The sequence below is a fragment of the Xiphophorus couchianus genome, chromosome 9 (genome assembly GCF_001444195.1).
Source record: "Xiphophorus couchianus chromosome 9, X_couchianus-1.0, whole genome shotgun sequence".
Taxonomy (NCBI): domain Eukaryota; kingdom Metazoa; phylum Chordata; class Actinopteri; order Cyprinodontiformes; family Poeciliidae; genus Xiphophorus; species Xiphophorus couchianus.
In genome coordinates, this window is record NC_040236.1 from 19,737,426 (window position 1) to 19,761,800 (window position 24,375).

The following is a 24,375-nucleotide window of genomic DNA, read 5'->3' on the forward strand; positions in this document are numbered from 1 at the left end:
CACACACACACACACACGCGCGCAGACAGACAGAGGAAAACACCTTTGTACAAGATAACAGTAAGTAATGTGTACCCACACACACACACATCAAACACTCACAACATAGACGGGGTTGTTTAAGGTCACCATTTAACTACAGCTAAACAGAGAGAATAGCTTTGCAGTGGAAAACTCTCCCTTTGGTAAAATCTGTATTTCATGAGGCCTGCTGGCACATTGCTGAGGATTCATGGGTAACATGCCACTGCAGCTGTAAAAGGTAGAGAGCTACACCTGTTGGTAAGTACTGGTTATATGAGAACAGTTTGTATACATCCGACCTATCTCTTCTGTAGAACCCTCCGCGTCTTCCATAGATTTTGTGCACGATGTTTTTTTTTCCGGGCAGCAGTGCCGCGGGCCAATGCATATTTATAGACAGAATCTGTGTTATGAGGAGAGTCTGGGTTATACAGCTGCATTTATGTTGCAGGTGTGCAAGTAATAAAGGGTTTCAGGAGTGGATTAAAAAGTACAGCTCGCACCGTTTCAAAGAAAATGCTTCAGAAAGTCTTCGTTCCCTTTCAAACTGGACGGACTTTAGACCCAGTCCTGCGGTCCAGACTCAAACCCTTCAACATCATGTAGACGAGTGTTGGGCGGGAACATGTCACAGTTGTTCCAGCACTGGTAGATTTAGTGACAGGGGAAGTTGCTCGCCACCCAGAGTGGCAGGCCAGGAGAGTGGTGTGGCCGCACAAGAAAGGGGAAAGAAATGGCCAATGAGTTGCAGCCTGGATGATTTTTCTCCAGCGTTTGTGCATGTAGCTAATGATGACGGAGTTGGAATCTCATAGCTTATGATTGAGATAGGGGAAACCTTTACTGGTTTTGATGTCTTTCCAGTTAAAAGGTTAAAATAGGCTTACTGTAGACTGATCAAATAATTCTGCTTAGTTACATTAGACTGTAAAGATTCACCGCTGTGTACCAATATTTTCTTTTTAAGGTGTAGTGTTTCTCCTGGGATGCACAGTATTTTGAAGTCTGAGATCATCGCACTGAAATTTAAAACAGCCTCAGGTGATTAAAAAAGTGGTTAAAGCTTAATTTAAAGAAGCACCTTTCAAACTAATTACAGCTCCACCACTCCGACGGTACTGAGAATCGCAAATCTGAAAGAATCCATTCAGTAACATCTGTGAGCGCTCCTGGAGAGTGGAGCAGTGAACTGCTGAGCCCAGTGACAAGAGTGAAGGTGGAGACGGGACAGCAAAGATGAACCAAACGGCGCAGACAGCAGCTCAGATGGTAACAGTACACAACAACATCAAGGTTGAATTGTTTTGACTCCAGCATCTCTGACCTTCCAGGCTTTAAATGTAAAACACATGACGAACTCTCCCTCTGGCCTTCGGCACACATCAGACTTTCACATAAACATTGCGTTGCATTCTTTTAAGGCATCTGTGGGCAGTTTTCTGTGGCTTCTGTTCTCCTGCGGCAGTAACACACCATCTCACATGACACACACACACACACACACACACACACACACACACACAGAGTTGCTGATCTCCAGATTGACCGCCTCACTCCGATTCAAGTGTTTTAGTCACGGCTTGAAAAGTTAGCGCAAAGATGTTTGTAACCCTGAACCGTTCCAGAGCCACATCTGTTGTTATTCAGCTCAGCGCCGACTTCCTGATGTCGCAGGCCTCCGTGTTTTTCTAAAATGAAATTCTGTTCAAGCGCCGCCGACAAGCCGAGCGGCAGCTTGCTTTATCAGAGCCTTTGAATGTGCCGAGCGTCGGGTGAAATGACGCAGGTGTGTGACGCGGTCAGATGGCGTGGGTGTGTGGGTGTGTGTGTGTGTGTGAGTATGTGCGGCGCAGGGCAGTTTCAAGCAGAAAAATCAATGTTGCATCCAACTGTCTGCCGTGCTTTGTTAAATTATTCAACAATTCGTTCAGTGGAGATGTTTCGAATAAAACTAGTGTTTAAAAAAAGAAAATCTAAAAATAAATATGAATTTGATATCTAAATAATATTCTTTTTGGTATATAGTTCGATCTACAATAAAATACAAATATACATCAATAACAAAACGCTTCTTGCATTATAAAACTTGAAATCTATGAAGTAATGTTCCTCCAGACACAGCTGTAATAGCGATCGGTAAGACAAGCGGCAGAACTGACCTCGGATCAGCGTCTGAGGACAACTCAGCAGGATGTCCGGTCGTTACATGTTGACGCAGCTGATAAAGGACTGAGGGGATTTGTGACGGTAAACTAGACCTTTGCCGACTCTGATGCGATTCTGACCTCTCCCTTATTTCGATTTTTTTTCTCTGGCTTCCATAAGTTCTTTGATACATCTCGGACTTTGCAGCTATTAGCTCTAAAACACCCCCACCGACTTCCGGGTTAACAAGGCAGTTTGGGATTTAGCAGGTTCTCAGCGAGCCAGCGTGGTGATGAGACTGGCGCACATTTCGAAGAAGTCCATGGTGTGAGAGCCCTGACGCGCGGCGAGCAGTGGGGAGCTGCCGGACAGCGAGCCCGGCAGGGAGGAGCTGAGCTGGGGCAGGTCGATGGCGGGGCTGGCCGAGTCGATGCTCAGTCGGGGTCTGTGGAAGCCGGCGGTGGAGCCCGACCGCTGAGGGGTGGACGACCCAGATTTAAAGCTGACCGCCTCCATGATGTCGTCTGTGGGTGACGTCACGGCAGATTGACAATGCAGTAGCATTAGGTAACAGATCATTGAATTTCTATGAAACAAGCCTCAAAGTGTGTGAGCTAAAAGAGAAAGCACCTTGAATGGGTATTTCTGACTACACTTCATCTAAGATATACAGTACAGATGTTTTTTTAAAAAAAGGCTCATTTATGTATAAACTGCCTCTTGTGACAAAATATTACAAAAAACCTGATAGTTGGTTTAATAAGGACAAGTCAAAGCATGATACTTTCTTGTGATGAACCAAAAAAAAAAAAACAGCTGCAAATAAAACTGAATGTGATCCATTTTTTATCTAGGGGCAAAACGAAAAATTCCCCAAGCTCAGTTAGAGAACTCCTACACAGATCAATATACAGTATTTGGGTCATCAAGTCTCAGTAACAACTATAGATGCCATCTATTTGACAATCAGTTGTTCAAAAGTTTTAAAAAATTGATACTGTTTGTAAATTTTGCATTTTGAGCAGAAATACGTTCACCACTTACCATCGATGCTCTTGAAGTCGAGGAGGTAGGATCTGTTGTCAACTTGGTAGAGCTGCAGGCTCATTTTCACCAGATTTCCTGTGACTGGATTCTTCCGGCGGACACGAAGATGATACGGGTTCACCACCTGCCAACCAGTAACCAAATGTAGACCTGGACTTTTAAGTTACGATTCTTTACCTTACAAAAAAAGCAACAAAAAAAAAACACTGTTACCTTCCAGTCAAAGTTGAGTTGTTTCATGGCTCTGTACACCTCAGCCATGATGTCATACGGTCTGCTCTGACTCCTGATCCCCAGGTGCCATTTGGCTTTCTTCACAGCGAGCGGTTTGGGCCGGGTTGTGTTCAGGGCATCCAGAGGACAACGGGATTTGGGGCTGTCGGCCAGAAGCGGGGGCATCCTCTCTGGGTGGGGTTTGACGCCGGGGGGCAGCAGCATGCCTTCTTCTATGAAGGAGCCCTGCGGAGGACTGGAGGCCAGGTAGAACTCACTGGCTTGGGTCATGATGCGTCGGTTGTCTATGATGAGGTGATAAGCTACTGCTAACTGATCCTACAAACACAGAGGTAGAATTGGAAATGAAATGTTTAACTTTTTTTGAAAATCCGTTTCAATTTATAGAATCATGAAAGTTTCTAAATAATATATTGCACACGTTAAATATTTTCTGGTGTGAGGGAAGAGGATGCAGAGGATAGGACTAAATGAGGGACAGATGATTTGCTGTTTCGACCCATGAAGAAGAAGTTGTTGCGTATTTTCTGACATGGTTCTGGGTACCTGTGGATCGCCGCTGTAGAGACTGGAGACCACTTCAGACTCGGTGCATTCAAACTTCTCACACACTTCCTTGACCGCCTCTTCGTCCAGCACGGTGGCATCGTACGATGGGTCCTCTGGGAACAAGTAGCCCGGCAGGTCCTTCTTAAACCACTCGTGTTCCCTGACGGAACAAAGAAAGGCCACGTGCAAAAGTAATAATTAATGTACAAGAGCTGCAAAAAAATGTGTTTGGTGAAGGAATTTTCAGGTGACAAGATTCTCAACAGTCATTTGGAGATGTTTGTAGAGATCGAAGAGAGGAAAATATCTTCTGACCTACAGCTTTTGGTGAACCTGTGGGATAAACTGAAGAGCAGCGTGCAGAAGAGAGGACACACTAATAATAGCGCATTTAACTACCAAAGACTATTTTACCAGCGCTAATAAGAGAGCATGTGTAACACAGAGGCCAGATTAATCTACAGCAGAAAACCTAATCTGTGCCTAAAAAAAGTTTTGGTTTCTTCAGATTAGAAAGAAAAGATGAGAAGAGAGGAAAGATTAAAATCTCCAGACAAAGTGATTAAAGGTGGTTAGAGTTTTTATCCCCAAAGGAGAAAGTACCAGGCAGACGTGAATGCTTGATTGCCTCTCTTAGAGAGGTGTGTATTTCTATAGTGTTTGCATAAGTTTACCTAAAGGCATGTCATTACAACGTGTCAAAAGTGTTTTTTGTTTGGGTATTCATTTTTGCCACCACAAGGGGAGGGGCAACATTATGCGCGACAGGTTTAAAGAGGTTGACGTGTTGTTTTCAACATACACCGAGCCTGTTTGGTTCCCTACTGGGACCACACAGGCTTTGCAGCAAATCCTTGGGACTCAAAGCGGCTAAACAGCTGATTAAATTGGACTCGGAACACAGCGCGACTCGTTACCTGATGTCTTTGATGGTGGCTCTCTTAAGTGGATCCACCTGCAGCATGAGCATGAGCAGCGACGCCACGGAGCGGTTCAGGTGCTCGGGGATGTAGAAGACGCCTCCTCTGATCTTCTTGAACAGCGTGGGGACGTGCTCGTCGTCAAAGGGCAGAGTGCCACACAGCAGGGCGTACAGGATCACTCCGCAGCTCCAGATGTCCACCTCTGGGCCTGCGTACAGCCTGAAAGAGATAGGAACATGAATGAAAACGCTTTTCACTGTGTTCGTCTGCAAGACGTTTAGTAAAAGCTGCGATCATCTGCCACATTTCTCACTTCTAACAAAAACATATAGATGTTCTGCAGAAACACAACATATGCACACGTTGACACGTCCACATAAACACAAAGTTGTGTTGTTGTCCGAAGCTTCTAGCAGACTGACAGATTTCGGTTTTAGTCTCATCCGACTAGAGAATCTTCTTTAATGTGTGTCTGTGTTCCCAACATCAAATGTGGAAAAATTATTTACGCTGATATTAAATTACAGAAAGGGCAACTCCATTAACAGGGGAGAGCAAATGCACACCACACTTCTCCAGATTTTTTGCTGTGAAAATATAAAAATAAAATAACAATAGCAATTTCCTTCCTCTTCACAACGATGGATGACTTGAATTTGACAGTCAGATAAAATCCCAGTAAACTAAACTTAGCCTGTAATGTGACAATATGGATGTAAACTGTGAAATGAAGCTAAAAATGGCTTCAGATTAGATATAAAAACTTAATATCTTGCTATGAAACAAGTCACTCTGTAAGGTTGGACAGCCCTATTATTCACTGGTCTCTTTACGATAGTCTGGGAAAGTACTGGGCCACTCCTCATTTGTTTATCTTTCAGTTTGACAAAAACATGACATTGTTTCAAAGAGGTCTCAAAGAACCAAATCTTAACAGCATTGAAATATTTTTCAATTTGTATTTTTCTCACAACAATGAGAGCTATTTTTTTTTTCCCATTCCTGGTTCTTCAAAACAACCCAATACTTTTTTCTTGGACAACAAGGCACCTTGTGATAAGAATAAAAGTAGGAAATTGACTTTTTTTTTTATTGGTAAGGGCCTAATATTAGGCTTGACAATGATCAAAAACTCTCTGACAATTCAGTATAAGAATAACTTGACTAAAAATCCAAAATGAACCTAGATAAAAGATCATTGTTTTTATTGTGATCCAGAATGGAACAAAAGGCAGCCAACACCAAAAGCAAAACTATTGGCTTCTCCTTTAGCAGGCAAGAATACTAGAGGTTTGTAGATTTATATAAATCACTGCTTCTGCTTAGTTCATTAATAACGTCGATCTGAATTATTCATGTGATTACAAATCTAAGCACACACCTTCCTGAGATGACCTCTGGAGCTGCGTAGTTGGGCGACCCACAGCTCGTTCGTAAGAACTCTCCGTCTGACATCATGTTTGAAAGTCCTGTAAGCCAATCAGAAGGCAAGCACACATTAACAACCGTCTTTTATCGCTCTGACAGTAACAGGCAAGACCCAAAGAGCCCCCCGTGATCAAATTATTGCCTTTAATCCTTCGATACTGACAGGCTAAATTGAATATTGCCATGCAGCGAGGGCAGAGTTACACACTGTGGACACTGTGAGATCTTTATCCTCCTTCACCCACCAAGAGCCTAAGCTCTAAACACAAAGCTCTTCTAATTGGATGAGCCTCTCTCTGACTAGCACAGCCTGTGCCAAACACCAAACATCAGACACGGTGCGAGTTGCTGACCTTCACTTTATCTGTCCCTTAGCACTCCCTCTCTCTCTGCTCACCAGAGTCTCTTAGCTCGAAGCCAAAACACTTCTCCCGCTGTAACCCTCAAACCCCCCGCCGATTCCTTCCCTATCAGATGACACTGGGCCTCAAGGCTTCCTGCCAGACTTGATATGAGACCTGGCCGTTGCTAGGGGACGTCTGGCTGCGCACGAGGACCCTCGCCTGTTTCAGAAAATATTTGCCTTCTTTCTTGGTCATATTGCATCAGCCATTCTGTCTTCAACCGGAAAAATGAATTCTCCGACAGGACTCTGACGACGTCCTTATTCTTATTTGAATGACTCAGTGCAAAACTACAGTAACGTAATTCAAGCTTAATCAAACTTTTACTTAGTATCTCCGATATACAGTATATTCTTCCTAAACCATTATGGAAGAGGGGTGTCCATACTTTTGGTTACTTAGATTAATTTTTTTGAGGGTCAATAAAAATGTATCTACTCAACAATAAACTAACTATGCAACACTTTAATTAAACAAACAAAATAGTCAGATTTGTTGCTTTTAAGAGAAGTGTAAATTATAAATAAATTATGATTTTTTCATTGGTATGCAGGGTAATAATATATCTTATTAAAAGAAATGTGCAAATTTTCTAGATTTAGAGTTTTAAAAAACTAGAACAAAATGTAGTCCTTTCTGAGCTGTAACATCAAGATTTAGTCACTCTTTGTGAATGCTTGCTTTAGCAAAGTTTAATAAATTAATTAAAAGAACATTTGAGGGCAGCAAAGTCAAGTTTTGAGTAAACGTTGGTAGATAGATTTGGTTCTTACAAGCAAATGCAAAAAATGTGGTTATTTAAAGACAAATAATTGGTGTTCTCGCTAACTTTTTCTATCGTAAACTTTTTACTTTGTCTGTGACAACTTTACCTAATTAAAAATAGAACATTTCTACGTACATCAAACACCAGGGCACACTTTGGATGCCCCTGCTTTATGGTGTATTTCTATGGGATCTTACCAAAGTCGGCAATCTTGGCGTTTTTGTTGGCGTCGAGCAGGACGTTCTCGGGTTTGAGGTCTCTGTGGACCACCATGTGCCTGTGACAGTAGTCCACAGCTGAGATGATCTGCTGGAAAAGACGGCAAGCTTCTGAATCCTCCACCTAAGGGACACGGCGGGAATTAAAATGCATCAGACGACGTGAGGCAATTCGGCTTGATTTTCTGTTTTTCTTTTCATCTAAGGTTTCGTGTTAGACGTGAGAACTGAGAGAATAACTCCACAATCTTAACTCCACAAATTCTTGTCTGATCTTGTGGCTGTATTCCAAGACTTATTCGTAAACAGACTGAAAGTGTTGCCATGCAAATAGTTAAAGCTGCATTAGTTGCTTGCTGGCCCTGGGGGTGGGGGGCAGTGCATTAGATGTGATAAACATCAACATGACATCACCTTACTATTCTGAGAAAAGTGAAAAATTGCCTTTTTGTTAGAAATCAACAAGAAAATTGGCCAGTGATCAAAATCAGTCTGTTTTCCCCTCATCAACTCTAGTTGATGAAGGGAATACTCAAATACTCAACAATCTACTTTTAGGAAAATTCCTAACAGAATTATGTAGTGAAGTGAAACAAAGTCAAAACACACTTCAGTTTACAAGTACATACAAAAAACATATTTTTGAATGGATATAAATCTGAAGAGTAGTAGTTTATCCTGGACCTAATTGCTCTGTAGCAATTATAACTGTTGCATTTAAGTTGTTGTTTTTGTCAGATATGAGACACAGAAGAGGTATTAAAAGCAACTGTGCAACATAAACCGATAGAAAAGGCTAATCAGCTCCTCTCTCCATATAGTCAATATTTTCGAAGAATGTATTTTTGGATTTCTACGGTAAAACATTTGTCCAGTTTTAAAAAGTAAAAAAAAAAAGAAATCAGGTAAGAGTAACAAAGAGCTAGATAAAATGCTAATGGAATATAATTAGATAGAACATATAGTTTCCTGAAATTTATAAATATATGACAGGAATTATGTTGCATCTATATGAGCTGAGTTTGAAGATGCAGACTTATTACAAAAACTGGAGTCCAGTTCACAAAAATCTGGTTTTGCCTGAGTCACTGACTTATTCTTCATATGTATTTTTAGATCAATTTAACAGAACTGTTGTAAAGTAAACTATTTAACCCACTTCAAAAATCTCCTTCGTAATTTAACCTAGTGATTATGAATATTAATCTATACGTTAGAGCAGTTGACAGAAAATAATGTTTTACCCTTCCGTTTTTGCAGATGTAGTCAAACAGCTCGCCTCCAGACACATACTCCATGACCATGAAGAAATCTGTTGGTGTACTTATTACCTGGTAGCTGGAACAAGAACACGGTGTGTTAAAATGAGCTCACTCCAATTTGAATCACATCTTTGCCTCTCAACTCTGTTTATAAGTAGAGAATTTGTGCCCAACTTGACTGAGAACACAAGATAACAGCAAAGCCCGACTGGTGCAGGTAATCCTTTCATAAAGGTCGGGTTTATTACACCGCAAGATCAATCTCATAAATTGCTGCTTTGGGGAGATTCTGCACTTCATCACAATCTACTTCACTCCTGTTAGAGGAGCGCTACAGGCCCAGTACCGTGGGGGGAAGAAATCCAAACTAAATCTCAATCCTTTCCCCTCTATGTAAACATGCAAAGCTTTAATGAAGTCAAGTTAATAAAATCACTGTGATCCCAACATCTGGAATGTGCTGGGTCGCCCACCCTGCTTTGGTCTGCTTGTTGTTGTGTAGACGATGCTGGAAATATACGCCTCTGTCTAAGTCACACAGCTTTCCCGGAAAAGACCTGAGCACTCACATATCTGTCACCACCAAACAGCGTGGAAGTGTGGACTAAACCCTTCTCTCACCTTAAAATAACACAGAAATTGTTGGGTGATGGAAGAAAAAACCCAAATGGTTTGTAAGTGAGGATTTCAAGAAACCTCTACCACCTTAAGCAGAGATTTGAAGTGGAAAAGGGGAGTAGATTACTTCACATAGGCCCACGCATGGGGGCTTGTGTGTGTTTAAGAAAGAGGTAATGTTATTATCATTGTGTGTTCTAACTCGTGGGAACCCTGTAGGCATGACCCGCACAGAACCGCGATAGTAAACACGCAGGAACAAGAGAGCCCTGCCACCATAAACAGGCAACACAACATAGCACAATACCCGCATTAAGCGCAGCCGGTTATAGAGTGCCGATAAGTTTGAAGCCAGCTGCTTGTCAGCAGAGAGGCTCTCACACTCGCCAGAGGAGTGTGTTGTCACTCTAAACTTACAGCTTGATGATGTGCGGGTGTCTGAACAGTTTGAGGTTCTGGATCTCCCGCTTGATTTTCCCCACCACATCGAGACTGCGGATCTTCTGTCTGTTGAGGATCTTCACGGCGACTTTGTGGCCCGTTAATTGATGTTGTCCGACTGCAACAGCAAAAAACACAAGCAGGACGTCGGTTTCATAAATATGTGGAGAATTAAGCACAGAGTGTGGGCTTAACAACATGAGATCATTTTTGAAACTGCAATTGTGTAAACCTTTTGAGCTCAATGGCACTGTTGATGTGGGAAATAGGCTCACCGCCCAGGGCGGCATCAAGTCAGGAGTGGCACAAACAAAAAGATATGAAATGGGTTGAAACCTGCATTCTATTTCTTTAAAACAGAATGTACTTTTTTCTCCTTTTTTTGCATAATGAATACTTATACAAGATTAAGTACCAGTATACAAAAAACTAGTTTAACCTGCTTTTGAATAATTGAAGATAATAAAGACCTGAATGCTGACTGGAGAAAAAAAAGATGAGGGAGATATCAGCAACAGATTAAATCCAATCAGATCTCATTTTACCTGTGTGTAAAGGCAGACTGGTTTTTTTGCTTTTTTTTTAAATAGCCAATGGGACTTAAAGTTGTTTCAAATAAAAGGGTAAACAATTCACCTAAGTTGAGGCAAATGTTTTTGTTTTTCCCAAGATGTAGAAAGCTCAAGAAATCCATTCTTCTATGACTTCATAATTCAGTTGAGTAAAGATAATATAAATTTAGCAGACTAAAACTAAAATTACAAGACAATTAAATTGTGAATAAAACCATACTATGTTTTATTCAGACGACTAAAAGTAAATTAAAATTTGAATCAATGCAATGACTACAGGAAGGCTTCAGTGATTTTTTTATACATTTTGGCTCTTATTTTTCCTGTCTTTGTTGAGGGGTGTCGGACATTTCTGTCAGAAACGGTGAATTGATCATATTATTGCAACTGTCAACCCTTTATTTTTATGTTGTATTTATTTATTTTTAGCTGTCGACGCTTACCTATAGAGATGAAACAGATAATACATTTATAAAACATTAAATGCAATTAACTTATTGTTTTATTATTTTTTTTTACAATTGTTCTAATTCGGCATTAAAATATCTATTTACAAATCCTTTTTATGATTTGCTTGCTGTTATATAAATGGTATAAATAGCAGCTGAAGGTGAGTTAGCTTAAAACATAACTTAAGCTACACTCTCAGCAAACAGGCAGGGTGAAAGAGCTCACAAGGTCATTGTGAGAAAACTAGCTAAGAGAAGATAAATACCCAGCAATGTGCTTTTGAAGCACAACTCGGTGAATGGCTTTCTTGCCTTGACAATAAAAGCTAACCCGGTGTAAACATACTGAACTACAACCCGGTACACGGCTACCTTAAAATCCGTTAACTACATGTTTAGGCTTACGACCAAACTTCACGGTTCATGCGTCTTTCATAGTCCTGATTAAAAATCCCCACCGCAACACAAAGGCTCCTCTTTTTTTAAAAACACAACAATGTAAAGGTGTGAACATTTGGTTTTGAATCGCGTTATTACACCTGCCACCGCTGATAACTGGACCTACAGAGAGGTTCTTCGGTGAAAGAATTTGACTTTGAAGCGGTCGAATTCGCAGGCGACCTCTACGCAAAAATCCAGTCGGAGTCCGCCTCTAAAGACGTAGAGTTACGCTGACTGCGTACTGTCAAGTTCAACGCGGTACGCTACGACAGGAGGCAGGGCCACTGACATTAACTACTCCGACTGACAGCCGCAAATGCACACATTTATGTTTGACGTGACACGAAAACATGACTTAACTCTTTACTTTCCCGAACGTCCCCACTCCGAGCGTGTCGCCGAGGATGTAATGGCCGATCTTTACCCTGCCTTCGTGTTTCTGTTGCTGCCGCTCTGCCATCTTCTCCGTTACCGACAGCTGGGCTCGCTCGCTCGCTCGCGCGATGCGCTCCGCTGCGGTGCGGTGCGGTGGGGTGGGTGTGCTTCTTGTCTGCTGTCTGTGGGGCAGCACGGAGGGGCGGGGACAATTCTGACTCCTCTCACCGCGAGGAATCACCGACGACTTGAACCCGCTGCTGCTGAGATGAATGGAAATGCTAGAAACAAGCATCCATCCCCAAGCAAAAATAGTGCAATCCATTCCCTCCAGAAGGTCGTCTCATTATCAGATAGAAACCGTCTCAGTACAGCCGTTCCGTGAAAACTTTAGAATCAAAGCGAACACGTCCTTATTGGAACATGGTGGTGGCAGCATTATGCTATGCTATGGGGATGTTTTTGTTCAACAGGGACATGGAAGATGTTCATAGTTGGTGGGAATGCAAAAAAAACTGCGACAATCAAAAGAGGAGGAACCAATTTAGTCAGAGCACACGTGCTGACAAAGTCTTATTTTCAAAGTCTGGACTAAATGACTCGTCAACTTGATAAAGTTATAAGAAAATATGTTTTTAGTTGTCTCTCTTAGACTTTATACTGACTGAATGTATTACAGCATAAAGTCTAAAAAGTATAAAACTCTTTCGGAAAGATTGCTTTGTCGTCTGTTTTTGGCAGCTGGACCAGTAATGTATTTTTTTTTTCTTTGTAAAAATGTAAATTTGTTAAGAGGCTATTAACTCGATGGCTCTCCTGCAGTCCAGTGATTAAAGGTCCAGACTCCATTGGGTCTAAGTGGTTTTTATGTAATGGCAAATTCCATTTGCATTTTCTTTACTTTTTTCAGCACGCAATCTACATAAAAAATAATAAATACTATGAGGCCCTAAAGGTAAGACTACAAAAATTCCTAACTGTGGGTCTGGATCACTAAATGTGTCCATCACAGACGCTGAAGTCCTTAGTTAGGTGATACATTTAATCAAAGAAATGTGTGCATGCATGATTATGTTTGTAATGTTTTTATTAATAGTAGCCTATTTTAATTTTAGATTTTTCTACGTTATTTGTACTGAGGAGTCTGTTGTTTTGCCAATTAAGTGTGGGGTTTCATAAATTGTAGGTGATATTTTATTATTTTATTTAGTATATATAAGCTAACCGTACTGTACATTCACATATTTCTTACAAAAATATATATATTTAAATGTTTGTACACTGAAGGCTACGTCGTACCGTGATCATAATTGTTATGTGGGTCCACAAAGTTGGCCAGTAACAATGATTCTGACATTTAATAAAAATAAAAAAAACTGTAAAAACAATTCACCAGTGAATGTGAACTACTTGAATTTTACCACTAGATGTCAGTGTTTGATCAATGTATCAACCTGCTGCTGGGGGAGCTTAACCCAGGATTGGGAGAGGAGGGTTATATATATATATATATAACATCTATTGCGCTATACATTCACACACACACACACACACACATATACAGTATATATATCTATATCTATATCTATAGATATAGATATATATCTATGTATATAGATATATATATATATATATAGATAGATAGATAGATAGATAGATAGATAGATAGATAGATAGATAGATAGATAGATAAGGGCTGTGCATCAGCCCGTATCTTGTACATATGTATATATGTGCTATTTAAACTTAAATCCCGTATTTTCTTATGTATTGTGAAAGATAAAGTTTATAGAAGTAACTTATTTTATTGTTTTAGCAACTCCATCACCTGTAGAGTCGCTATTTATCCACACTCTGGGCCGAGCTGATCCTGAGCGCGGTGCGCCTGGACAGGGGCCACGGGGGCCGCTGCCTCCCTGCTCCGATCAGAGCTCACTCACAAAGATATCCATGCAGGGGATGACGGCCCACCGCTAGTGAAGGGAAGAGGAGGAGGGCCGAGCCTTGAAGCTGCCGGGGGAACTTGAAGAGAGCAGGAGGAGGAGGAGGAGGAGGAGAGGAAGAATTGATATAACCAGAGCGGCTTTCGATGGGCAGCGCAATTTTCTCTCACTCCAAGAGTTTGAGTTGAGACCGATAGACGGGGAGCGGGCTTTCCATTCATTTCGGCCGCCGCAGACAACTTTTTCTTGCGCGGATCCGTTCAACTTTTATTTACGCTCACCTACTTTTTTTCCCTTCTTATTCTGTTACTTCTATAATCCACGACAAGCCGTCATAACCAAGAGACTCCGCGGTATCTCCGAGTGAGAAAGTTTAGAATTTAAAAGGACGCTTCCAGATCCTGACACTTTTTTTCCCTCCTCCTCCTCCTCCTCTTCCTCCTCCAAGACCTGCAGCGCGCTGCGGGATTCCGAGCCGAAAACTGCGAGTTCTTCAATGCAACAGTACGTGTATGAGAAAGCAATGGCCCAAGAGACGAGGAACGGCGGAAGCTCTACGTTAAACAACAACAACGGCGTGGACAACAGCAAGAAGAAGCTGCTCATAGCGCTCGACATCTTCTGCCTCCTGCTTGGTAAGTTCACATGAACTTTCCCTATCTCTGGTAAGAGTTTGCATTGACAGCGGCTCTCATGCAAAACAAAAAAAAGATGAAACACCTCCAAAAGTGGATAAGCAAAGCACAAGCCCGCGCTTTCTGAAGGCGTTATCGTTTCCAAAGTTGTTGTTTTTGATGCCAGCCATCTGCAAGCGCTAGACAAGTTATTAATCGCCAGCATCCCCTTATCATCCAGCTCCAACATGGCATGGCAAGCGAGGGAAACCAATCACTAAACAGTCCACTGACACCTTTTTTCTCTCTAAAGGACAAACACATTATTTTTTATATATGTATATATATATATATATATATATATATATATATATATATATATATATATATATATATATATCCAGAAAACTGCAGTAACGCATGTTGAAAACATTAAGCTCATCCAGTCTGAAAGGAAAAAAAAAAAATACTGTCATTTTGTGTTACTGGCAGGTGGAGAGTTTTTTGGGGGGGTTCTCAGCTACCACAGCTGCAGATGAAATGCCCTGTCATCGCCTAATATAGTGATCATTTCAAAGCATTCGGGCTGTACTCCCTCAGAAGCCTGCCAGCATGCCCCGGGGGCTGCGGTGGTGGGCAAAGAGCAGAGATGCACCAGCCATTTGCCCCCTGATCGGTTCTGATTGGTCGAATAGTGTAAAATCTGCTTCCAAACTTGGTATTGAGTTCAGTGAAGATGACTTGCTTTGATGCAAAATTGAGGATAATCTTGTTATTCACTTGTCGTTCGATAACTTTAAACCACGGCCCATTTGTTTCTCTTTTAGGTGTTGCAGCCCTTAGACTTAAAACACATTCGGTCAAATCCAGTAAAGTTTTAAAAAAAACCAAACAGGAATCAGTACCGGTCAGGAAAAGCCGGATCGGTGAAACTCTAATACAAATGTTTTGCAGTCTCTTCTAACCTGCCCTCATTTACTGCCCTCAAAAATAGCCAGTCCACCCCACTGCCCCTGTTTCTACCCCTCCCAGTCCATCTTCCACAGCTCGCCCCAGTTACCCTGTTCGTGTGAACTTTAACCCACAGGGGTGCCTCCCAGCTAGAGACGTCCTAACTCAGAGATGAGGGATGTCAATGGAAAAAGTCTGACCGCTATCGGTATCGATTTACAGCTGACGAACTGTCCCAAAATGAGAGGCGAGGCCGGTGGTGTGAGCTTGTTTGTGCGACGTCCAGTTTGTGCACTTGGTATTCAGTGGGTGTCCCGTCCAGATTCTGGACTCGCTTGGTGTGTGTGTGTGTGTGTGTGTGTGTGTGTGTGTGTGTGTGCGTGTGTGTGTGTGTCTTTCTTTGATAGCTGCTTTGTTTTTGGCTGCTGTCACTGTTGCCCGGTCCATTCAGTTTTCAGTCCCCTTCGTCTCCCCTCGTTTCTTTTCTCCCCTTTTTTTTCTTTTGGAGGGGATTATGGGAGTTGAGCTTAACTTCTCCACATTCTCTCCCAGAAACCTTGCAAATCTCTGGCCAGCTGCCCCCCCGAATCACTTTCCTTCTCCCTCTCTGTCCAGGGGAATAATTTCTTCAGCAGGTGCTGGGGCCGAGGAATGCCTCTCCAACCTGCTGTACGACTGAGTGGGCTTCAGAGGAAGCAGGTGGGAGTCCCGGCGACCGCGCCACCAGATCTGAGAATTTGACTTTGATGCACAGAAGCAAATTTTTATGTTATTTTTTACTACCCGGGCTGCAACAAATGGTGCATATTAACTCCATGTTCCCCTCTAAAATGCTCCAGAGTGACAACAAATCTGCAAAACAGATGCAGAGTTTTCCATTTACATCGGCTTGCCTGTTAAAGAACCCCCAGACAGAGATACGGCGTTTCATCTGCGCTCGTATAAATGTGGAAGAGCTTCGAGCACATGTGGAGCGAATTTCCTGCACAAACCAACTTCCTTTACTGGTCCATCTAAAGTCAAACACACACACACACACACACGCACGCCCGCAGGCACGCCCTCATGCAAATGTATGCCTGTAAACACACGCTCATGTAAACACACAATTGCAAGTGGGCGCACAAATTCTCCTTTGTCATGCTAAACACAAGTCTGGCTCTTGGATGATTATTGGTTGGCCCACTTTAGCGGTTTAGGGGGTAGGTGGGTGGGTGTAGGGGCCGGAGGGGAGGGGGTAAAAGAGAACAGAAGGGAGGGTGGGGGTTATCAGACGCTCTGAATGAGGAGTGAGGAATGCGGGTGTGCAGGGGGCTCAGATGCAGGCCTGGTGTTGTTGAGCAGCTTTTGTCCGCTGCGTATCAGAAAAAGGTTGCGTTCTTCTCCTGTGCATTAATGTACCATTAGCTTTAATTAGTCAATACCAAGCCAGCTGCGGTCCACACATTCAAAGTGTGGGTAGTGTCATCTTTCAGCCAACCCGACCATCACATAACCTCAGGCTCCGCTAATGCGTCTGTTTCGCATATATAATAAGTCTGGTCGTTCGTAATACACAAGGGAAATTTTGATCTAGACAACTTCGCTTACGGTGCTGTGAAAAAAAATACCACAGGTTTCTATTGCTCTGTTGTTGTTGTTTTTTTTACTTTTTGGTTACACTTAATTCAGACCATCAAACAACTTTTAATATCAAACTAAGATAATGTGAGTAAATGCAATAATGACTTTTAATTCTGATGGGCAGAGGCTATCCACATCAAACCACCTTGTCGCCCTTGTTCAATCGTTAATTAGGGGAGATTAACTTTTTTTTTTTCCAGCTGAGGTCAGCTTTGGTTGCCACATCCCAGCCTTAATCACCGCCAGGCCTGCATAAAGTAGTCGTTTAAACAGAACCTGCCTGACAACATTAAGGAGGCTAAGGCGCCCCAATCTAAAAGCATGTACGACAGATGGGAAGCAAATCCACTGACATTTATTAGTCTAGGAAAATGTTACAGAGTCTTTTTTTTAGGGCTTTTGGGCTCCAGAGAACCACAGCGAGAGTCCTTATCCACAACCGTAGAAGACGTTGACCAGTGAAGAACCATCCCTGAAGTGACCGTCGTACCAAAACTGCTCAACACACCTCTGGCGACTGATGCCGGAGGTCACCGAAACCTTTTAAAGTTTTGGATTTTGTTGCGTCTTATCATAAACTAGCATGGCATTTTCAGAAAAAGAACAGTACATTGACGATAAAAGGTAGTGGTGGTGGTGTGATGGTCTGGGACTGCGGTGCTACTTCAACCCTAGACGACTGTATGTAATTAAAGCAACAACGGATCGTGCTCTCTGCCAAAAACCTGGACTTGCCAAGTCATAGCCAAAGCTTACACTTGATCGAATTAACATGGACTGACCTTAAACAGATGGGAGGTGTTGGAAAACCTCCCAGTGTGGCTGAATTTAAACAATTCGGTGAAAGATTCCCCACAGTTGTGTAGAAAAACTCTTTGCCTTTTATAATAAATGCATGATGACACAACCATCTATCCAGTACAGTTGGCATTTACTGGTTTAGGTGGCTTTTTCCCGTGATTAATCATTTGAAAGTTGCATTTTATATTTACTCAGCTTATCTTTGTCTTATTACAAGAAAAAAAAGTGGATTCACAATGACGCAATGGACCGTACCAAGCTCCGCCCACAACCGACCCACCTGACCGCAGGTCTCACAAGCAAAGCCTCGCGGCGTTGTTTCTATGTAAACATGACTCCATTAGTGCATCATTTCTACCGGATTTTCACAATATATCAGCTACTAAATGGACAGAGGAACTAACAAGTTCATGTCATCATCTGGGAGGAGGTTACTGGTTTCTCAGTCACAAGCTGGTTGCAAACCTGAGGCCAGCAGGTGTCAGTCAGTTATGGTAGATCTGACATTTGGTTTGATGACGTCAATATGAGAAGCTACAGACTGATAGGAGGAACCAAAGAGCTCTGTAAAGGTAAAGGCAAGTCTTCTGAAGCTGGGATATAATTAATTTAATTTCACATAATTATCGCGGTAGAAGCCATTTGTTTGTTAAAATTTTATGAAATATATTTGTTCTATTTGATGTTTGTTGTGAATGACGTAAACTCACAAACGAACGAGGTAATTAGTCCAACGTTTAGAAACTACAGCGGCTGTAATGCGCCACAGCAAAGGGAAACAAAGGTAAAATAACCTGAACAGGTGATCAACTCAAAACCACTCCTACCTTTTTACTCTCTCTCTCTCTGTAGTTTAAGCACACCTGTTACCGTGGCAACCGCCTGCGCCCCGCTAGACGAGCCCAGATTACGTTAGAAACAAAACATTCAGTCCGTTACGATATCAAGTTTCCAGGCTTGATATTTATTTCTCGATTATTAATCAGCGCTTCCCTGAACACAGCGGCGGTTGATTGACTAGCTGTACTTGGTGCTAACGTGGCTAACACGAGTAAGAAGTTTAGTCCAAAGCCTTTTCTGCTAAAATAAAATCTTTAGTGTATGTCAGATACAGACACATTGCATATTGATCTGTGTAGCTAACGTAAGACTGTGTAGCAGACAGGCTTCAAGGTGTAGAAGTTGTATCAGTTCTGCCATTTTGCTGTACTTAGCTAACGGGAAGCTAAGTGTGTTTGTGAGACGGCCACGCACGTGACCACGTAGAATGGGCATCAGCCAATGAAAAGCGGCCACTTGGTAAGGTCCATTGGTAGTTTTGTTGCTTTTTATCAACAATGGATATATGGATGGATATTAAACATATAACTTTGACAAAAATAATAATAAAAAACAGAGAGAATCTGTTAGGGAGACAATACTTCTTCCAAGCACTGTAATAGAGGCTGAGATTACGTATGCAGTGGGAAAACATGAAGCCAAATACTCCTCAACACCCAGCTGCTGAAAACCAGAGTCACCGCTTATGATCCCTGGCAGCTGAGCCTGAGCTGTATGTGCTGATTTCACCCTTGCTCCACTTCCAGCCCCTTACAGAGCAAGCACCACGCGCTTGCACTATAAATACGCAGACTGTCGAGTTTTGCTCTCTCGCGTTTGGCGACGCGCTGTCCGCTGGAGCCTCCGGCGGGCAGTTTCGCAACATGTTTATTGTGAAAACGCTCGGCGAAAGCGGCGGCCACCCGAGCCCTCAGGAAACCGTGCTCTCTAAGTGTAGGCTGCACTTAAACTCTGATTAAGTTTTACACAATGCAAAGGAAAATACAGCATTGTGTGGCTGCGCGTTCGCATGTGTGCAGACGTGGTTCCGAGTTCCAGGTCATGTACGACCATTTCGGATTGCTGCTCGGTCTTGTGGCTCGCATTCAAGGCTCTTTCTGTGTCTTAAAAATTTCGAATCCATTATCCAAAGTTCTGTGATCTATAAAGCATTAAGGGGAATCCATTTCAACACTGGCCCCTGAAGCACTAACCTTATATCTCTACCTTTAACAGCAGTTAGTCACCGAGTCCCGTCATTAAAGCTGGAGATTTAACTTGTAAACACCCCCCCAGCAGGCCTATTTCCACTTTATTGAGAAATTCTGGGCAAATGTTTTTCCGAATTTCCCAAATTCCTCTTTTGCCCAGACAGTCTTGCTGAGGCATCTGGGGGAGTGAGTGAACCAGGGGGCACAGGATGTGTGTGTGTGTCTTGGAGCTCAGGAAAGGGTGGGAAACGGAAAGGTAGTATAGGTCGAAGGAAGGTGTGGTTGTGAAATGAGATCCTGTCTTTTTTTTTTCTCCTCTCACAATCTGTTTCCAGCCTCACCTCCCCTCCCTCTGGCACTCCATCCTCATCTTAATTGCCAAGAGAGAGCCTTAAGTCATAAATAAGAAAGGGAGGGAGTGGGGGGGAGCACAAGCAGAAGAACAATTTAGGTAAATGCATGTTTATGCTTTCCATTTTTATTTCACAAGCTCTAGAAAATAAGTCACATTTGAATTAAAGGATTGTGTGGCACTTCCTAGAAACCCAGCTTTCAGAGAGCAGGAGATAACTACTATTTGCCAAGTGTCTACAAGCAAACTGTAATCAAACAGAAAGTGGGAGGTCCGTGCACACAAACCCAAATATAGGCTCCTATCCAAAACTGCTGACCTTAATCTAAGGGCAAATATGTTTAGAGCTGCATGAGCCTGCAGGGACCAAAAAGAAGTTTTCTTGCTTATATAGTCAATTCACAGAGACCGTTTTAGCCCAGAAAAGGGACGATAGTCGTCAGAACTGATCATTTTTGACAAATAGCTACTTATTTATTCATACTATGGAGAGGCCACTGAACTCTCTCATGTCTTCTGTGTCGCTCTCTGCCAAGCTCAAAGGTAGCACAGAAGATTGGTTTAGATGAGATAAATGGTTTTGGTACACCGACTCTTATAATTACAGCCAAAAACGTCATAAAACACTATTTTATTGTGATTTTATGTGATTGACAAACACAGAGAAGTGCAAAAGAGTGAAGTACACAAAAATAACGCAACCTTATGTATTTAATGCTTACAAATCAAATTCTGGAAAGTTCTCAGTTCGTTGTTGTCCTATTTCGTCCCATTTTAGGCCTGACTGTTAAACTCGTCTTAACTTGGAGCGCCTTTTTCAGCATTTATCGTGTCTCCTGTGATTTTTTGCTAATGCTAATACCAATTTCTGTGCATTTGAGAATGACCAATTCAAGCGCTGTGTGGCATTTCTAAGCTTCAGAAATTCTTCACAACACGTCGCGGTTTTAAACTTTTCCGAAACCATCCCTCTGATTTGTTTGTTCCTTGATCTTCATGCAGTTTGTTCCAAAAAAAATCCCAGAGGCCTTCACAGAACAGCTGAATTTATACACTAATGAATTAGGCTGGTTTTAAAATTGTTGAATTAGAAAAAATGGGACTAACTACAAGTGCATTCCATACTTTTCCGATTTGTATTTAGAAAACCATTTGAAAACAAAAGATTTCTTTTCCTCTGCTTCACAAGTCTGCTCTGCTGTGTGTTGGCTTTATACATGAAATCCCAACAAAGTCTATTAAAATTTGGGGTAGTAAGTAGGGATGCACCAATTCACTTTTTCCACTTCTGATACCAATACCGATATCTAAGGTTTAGCATTGGTCGACCTGCTACAGAAAAAGTGCTGAACTGACCTAAAACGTTTTGGTTTTTTTTTCTTTAAAACACAGACATCAATGTACTGAATTAGATGTTTATTTGATAACTCTGCACCAGAACAGCACACTTATATGCACCAATAGCTTCACAAGCTTGGTCAAACATGTAAAAACAACACAACTTGAATTTGTTCATTCAGTGCAGTTAGGAGTAAAACAATCAATGCTATTTAAATAATAAAGAAACTGACAAACAATGATGACTATCTTGGTCAGACTTAAAAGAAAAACAACAAACCTTCCTTTAAATGGTTCATAAAGAGCTATTAGGATTTCTAACGATAATGCTAACCAAAAAGTAAAGCCTGATGTCGCTCAGAGCACACAACATAGAATTAGGCTGAACAGACCCGACATATTGCCACCGTCTTGAATTTTTCTCAACATTGGGATCGGTACAGACATGGATATCGGATCGGATCTGCCATCTCATCTAATGGTAAGATGACTGCATGTGGAAAAAGTTCAAGAGTTACTCCTCCTGGTGTGATTACATAGCAGTGTGTACCATTAAAGGATTTAGTGTCTGCCCCATGGCTGCAGGCCAAGGAGAGGTAAGGACAAGTTAAGAAGGTGACGAGTGTCCTCCGTCAGGAGAGAATCCTCGCATTATGTAACAAGATAAAGATCAGCAGATGTTTGTGGCAACAGTGGCTACTACCTCCCCAAGAATGGCTGGCATGCAGAGTGTGCATACTGTGCCTGAATGTGTGTGTTTGTGCGCGGTGTGACGGAGAGCAGACGGGGTAATAATGTTTCTTTAACATATTCGGCCCGTCGCTGGGGACATGTGGCCGGTCCATGCACGAGTTTTAAAGACAGACCCCTGGGGGAAGAGTCTGACTCTGCACAGGGCTGTGATTAGAGGCGTGTGGGTGTGAGTGTGTGTATTTTGGGGGTTTCATGATGTAGATTTAGAGGCTAAGAGCTGTCATTAAACAGACAGCGGAGGCCTCCAAGCCGACGCGTCTGAATATGAGAATCACGTGTGTCTCACGTTTATCCCGCGTTCCTTGGTATTCCCGTTAGCCAGCCGGAGGCGACAAGCTGACTGATGCTCCTCGATTCTTTGCACGGATCAGACACATTCATCTCCTTTAACTGCCAAACAATCCGTTTCCACAATAAAACTAAGACAATGGCTTGTCGTTTGCACTTTTCCGACAACGGGGCAGTAAACCCTCCGTCCACGCGGTTGTCTGTGATTATGTCCCTCCTGTATAAACACCTTCAGACCGCTTATTTAGAGCGTTTTGGATTACCGGGCAGGACCCTGATGTAAACCTCTGTCAGCACTGGTCCGTGCATGTGTTTGAACTCGCGTTGAAGTTTCCATAAAGTATTCTAAATGTGTGTTTGACGAAGTTTTTCTGTGTGGGCGTTGAGGTAAATCACGAGGTTCGCAACTGCAAAAATACAAAAAAAAAAGTGCCATCAGGGTTTCTGTTTACTTTCTTGCTTCTTCTCCTCTTCATCCTTCGGCTTGTCGGCTTCATGAACCGAGCTCCCGAAGCATTCATCGTCCGTCAGAGCTTTAGGCAGCAGACGATGTGAAGCTGTAGGTTTCATTGCTTCTCTCTGTGTTCTTCCTCGGGGGCCTCCCTGCTGCTACACAGGCCCCCCTGTCTGTCACTTTCTCTTATAGCATTACAATCCTCTGTATTTTGTTTTTTCATACTGCGTTCATCCAGAGATTGAAGGAAGGGGTTGTGGGTGAAGGGGGGCAGGGAGATTTCACTGTTTCACAGGGAACAATGCCCCTTTTGATGCATCTCAGCGCCCTTTGTTTCATTAACAAGGACCAGTTGGCCGGTGGCAGACAGACGGAGGATGAAATGGAGGGAGAGGAGTGGGGCGGGGGTGATGGTGAATGGGATAAGGATGAGAGAGCATAAGGATCTTCTCACTGAGAACTCCAGGCCAGGCAGCTCTATGTGGCGGCAGCTTAGGCCTGCCGTATTGTCGAGCAGTGCCGCTTATCTCGCGTGAATCAGGTCAGCATCTTTATTGGCGCTGACCTTATCTGAGCTGCAACCAGTGAGCTTTATCCTGTTTGCATACAGTGACGAGAACCGCCGCCACCTTAGAGGAACTCTGAGATGCTTTCACGTGCTGGCAGAGATTTTTACACTCATTCTCTTTCAGATAAAGACCTATTCACCACATTTGATTATGCTACAGCCAAAAAACCGGAAGGGATTTTTATTGGGATTCTGCACAACAGAAAGTTCAACATAATTGTGACGGGGAAGGAATATGACACATGGATTTAAAAGGGTTGTGTAGATTTTTGCGTTGTCAGTGTGGCTGTATGTTTAGGGTTGCTGTCTTACTGGAATGTGGTGGAGTGTGTGGCACTCTCTATCAGGTTTCCAGGTTGCCATGTATTCAGTATCATCCATTTTCCACTCAAACCTACCATGGCCATGTTCAAGAAATCCTCACTGCATGATGCTGCCACCACCATGTGTCACTGCAGTAATAGTTTTTCTTCACAGCAGGTCTAAAATTTAACAGGAGTGACTATACTAAGATAAGAAATTAAAGAAAATGACAAGAATAAAGTCATAAAAGTACGAGAATAAAATCAGAATATTATGAGAATGAAGTCGTAAAATTAATACTTTATTCTCATATGTCACTCTACTAGTGAATGAGGGCCACCAGCTATAAAATCAGTAAAAAATGTCTATATCTTCCAAAGGGTCATGCAGGACTCACTTCTCCTAAGAAAATGTCTACAGGGGTTTTGAAGTTGTGCCTTTCTTCCATTATGATACAATAA

At 42.4% G+C, this 24,375-nt stretch overlaps 2 protein-coding genes across 5 annotated transcripts in view; one reads left to right on the plus strand and one right to left on the minus strand.

Annotated features, from left to right (window-relative positions):
- Positions 1-384: 384 nt before the first annotated feature.
- Positions 385-12,054, minus strand: prkaa2 (protein kinase, AMP-activated, alpha 2 catalytic subunit). Of its 3 annotated transcripts, none has more exons than XM_028027685.1 (10): positions 11,882-12,054; positions 10,036-10,177; positions 8,983-9,076; positions 7,718-7,862; positions 6,304-6,391; positions 4,917-5,141; positions 3,997-4,159; positions 3,430-3,768; positions 3,214-3,340; positions 385-2,693 (listed from the first exon to the last, which is right to left on the minus strand). In XM_028027685.1, exons 1-10 carry the CDS (start codon positions 11,979-11,981, stop codon positions 2,443-2,445), a joined length of 1,674 nt encoding a protein of 557 aa, XP_027883486.1. In that variant the 5' UTR covers positions 11,982-12,054; the 3' UTR covers positions 385-2,442. The 3 variants fall into 3 exon arrangements, with proteins under 3 accessions (XP_027883486.1, XP_027883488.1, XP_027883487.1); XM_028027687.1 differs by having other exon boundaries at positions 2,443-2,693; positions 11,946-12,038; XM_028027686.1 differs by lacking the exon at positions 11,882-12,054 and adding an exon at positions 10,292-11,870 and having other exon boundaries at positions 2,443-2,693.
- Positions 12,055-13,909: 1,855 nt separating this feature from the next.
- Positions 13,910-24,375, plus strand: part of plpp3 (phospholipid phosphatase 3) — a 39,956-nt gene continuing 29,490 nt past the window's right edge. For both annotated transcript variants that reach the window (XM_028027688.1, XM_028027689.1), the window contains exon 1: positions 13,910-14,474. In XM_028027688.1, the coding sequence (XP_027883489.1) occupies positions 14,336-14,474 (139 nt within the window). In that variant the 5' untranslated portion in view covers positions 13,910-14,335. The remainder of the gene's footprint in view (positions 14,475-24,375) is intronic.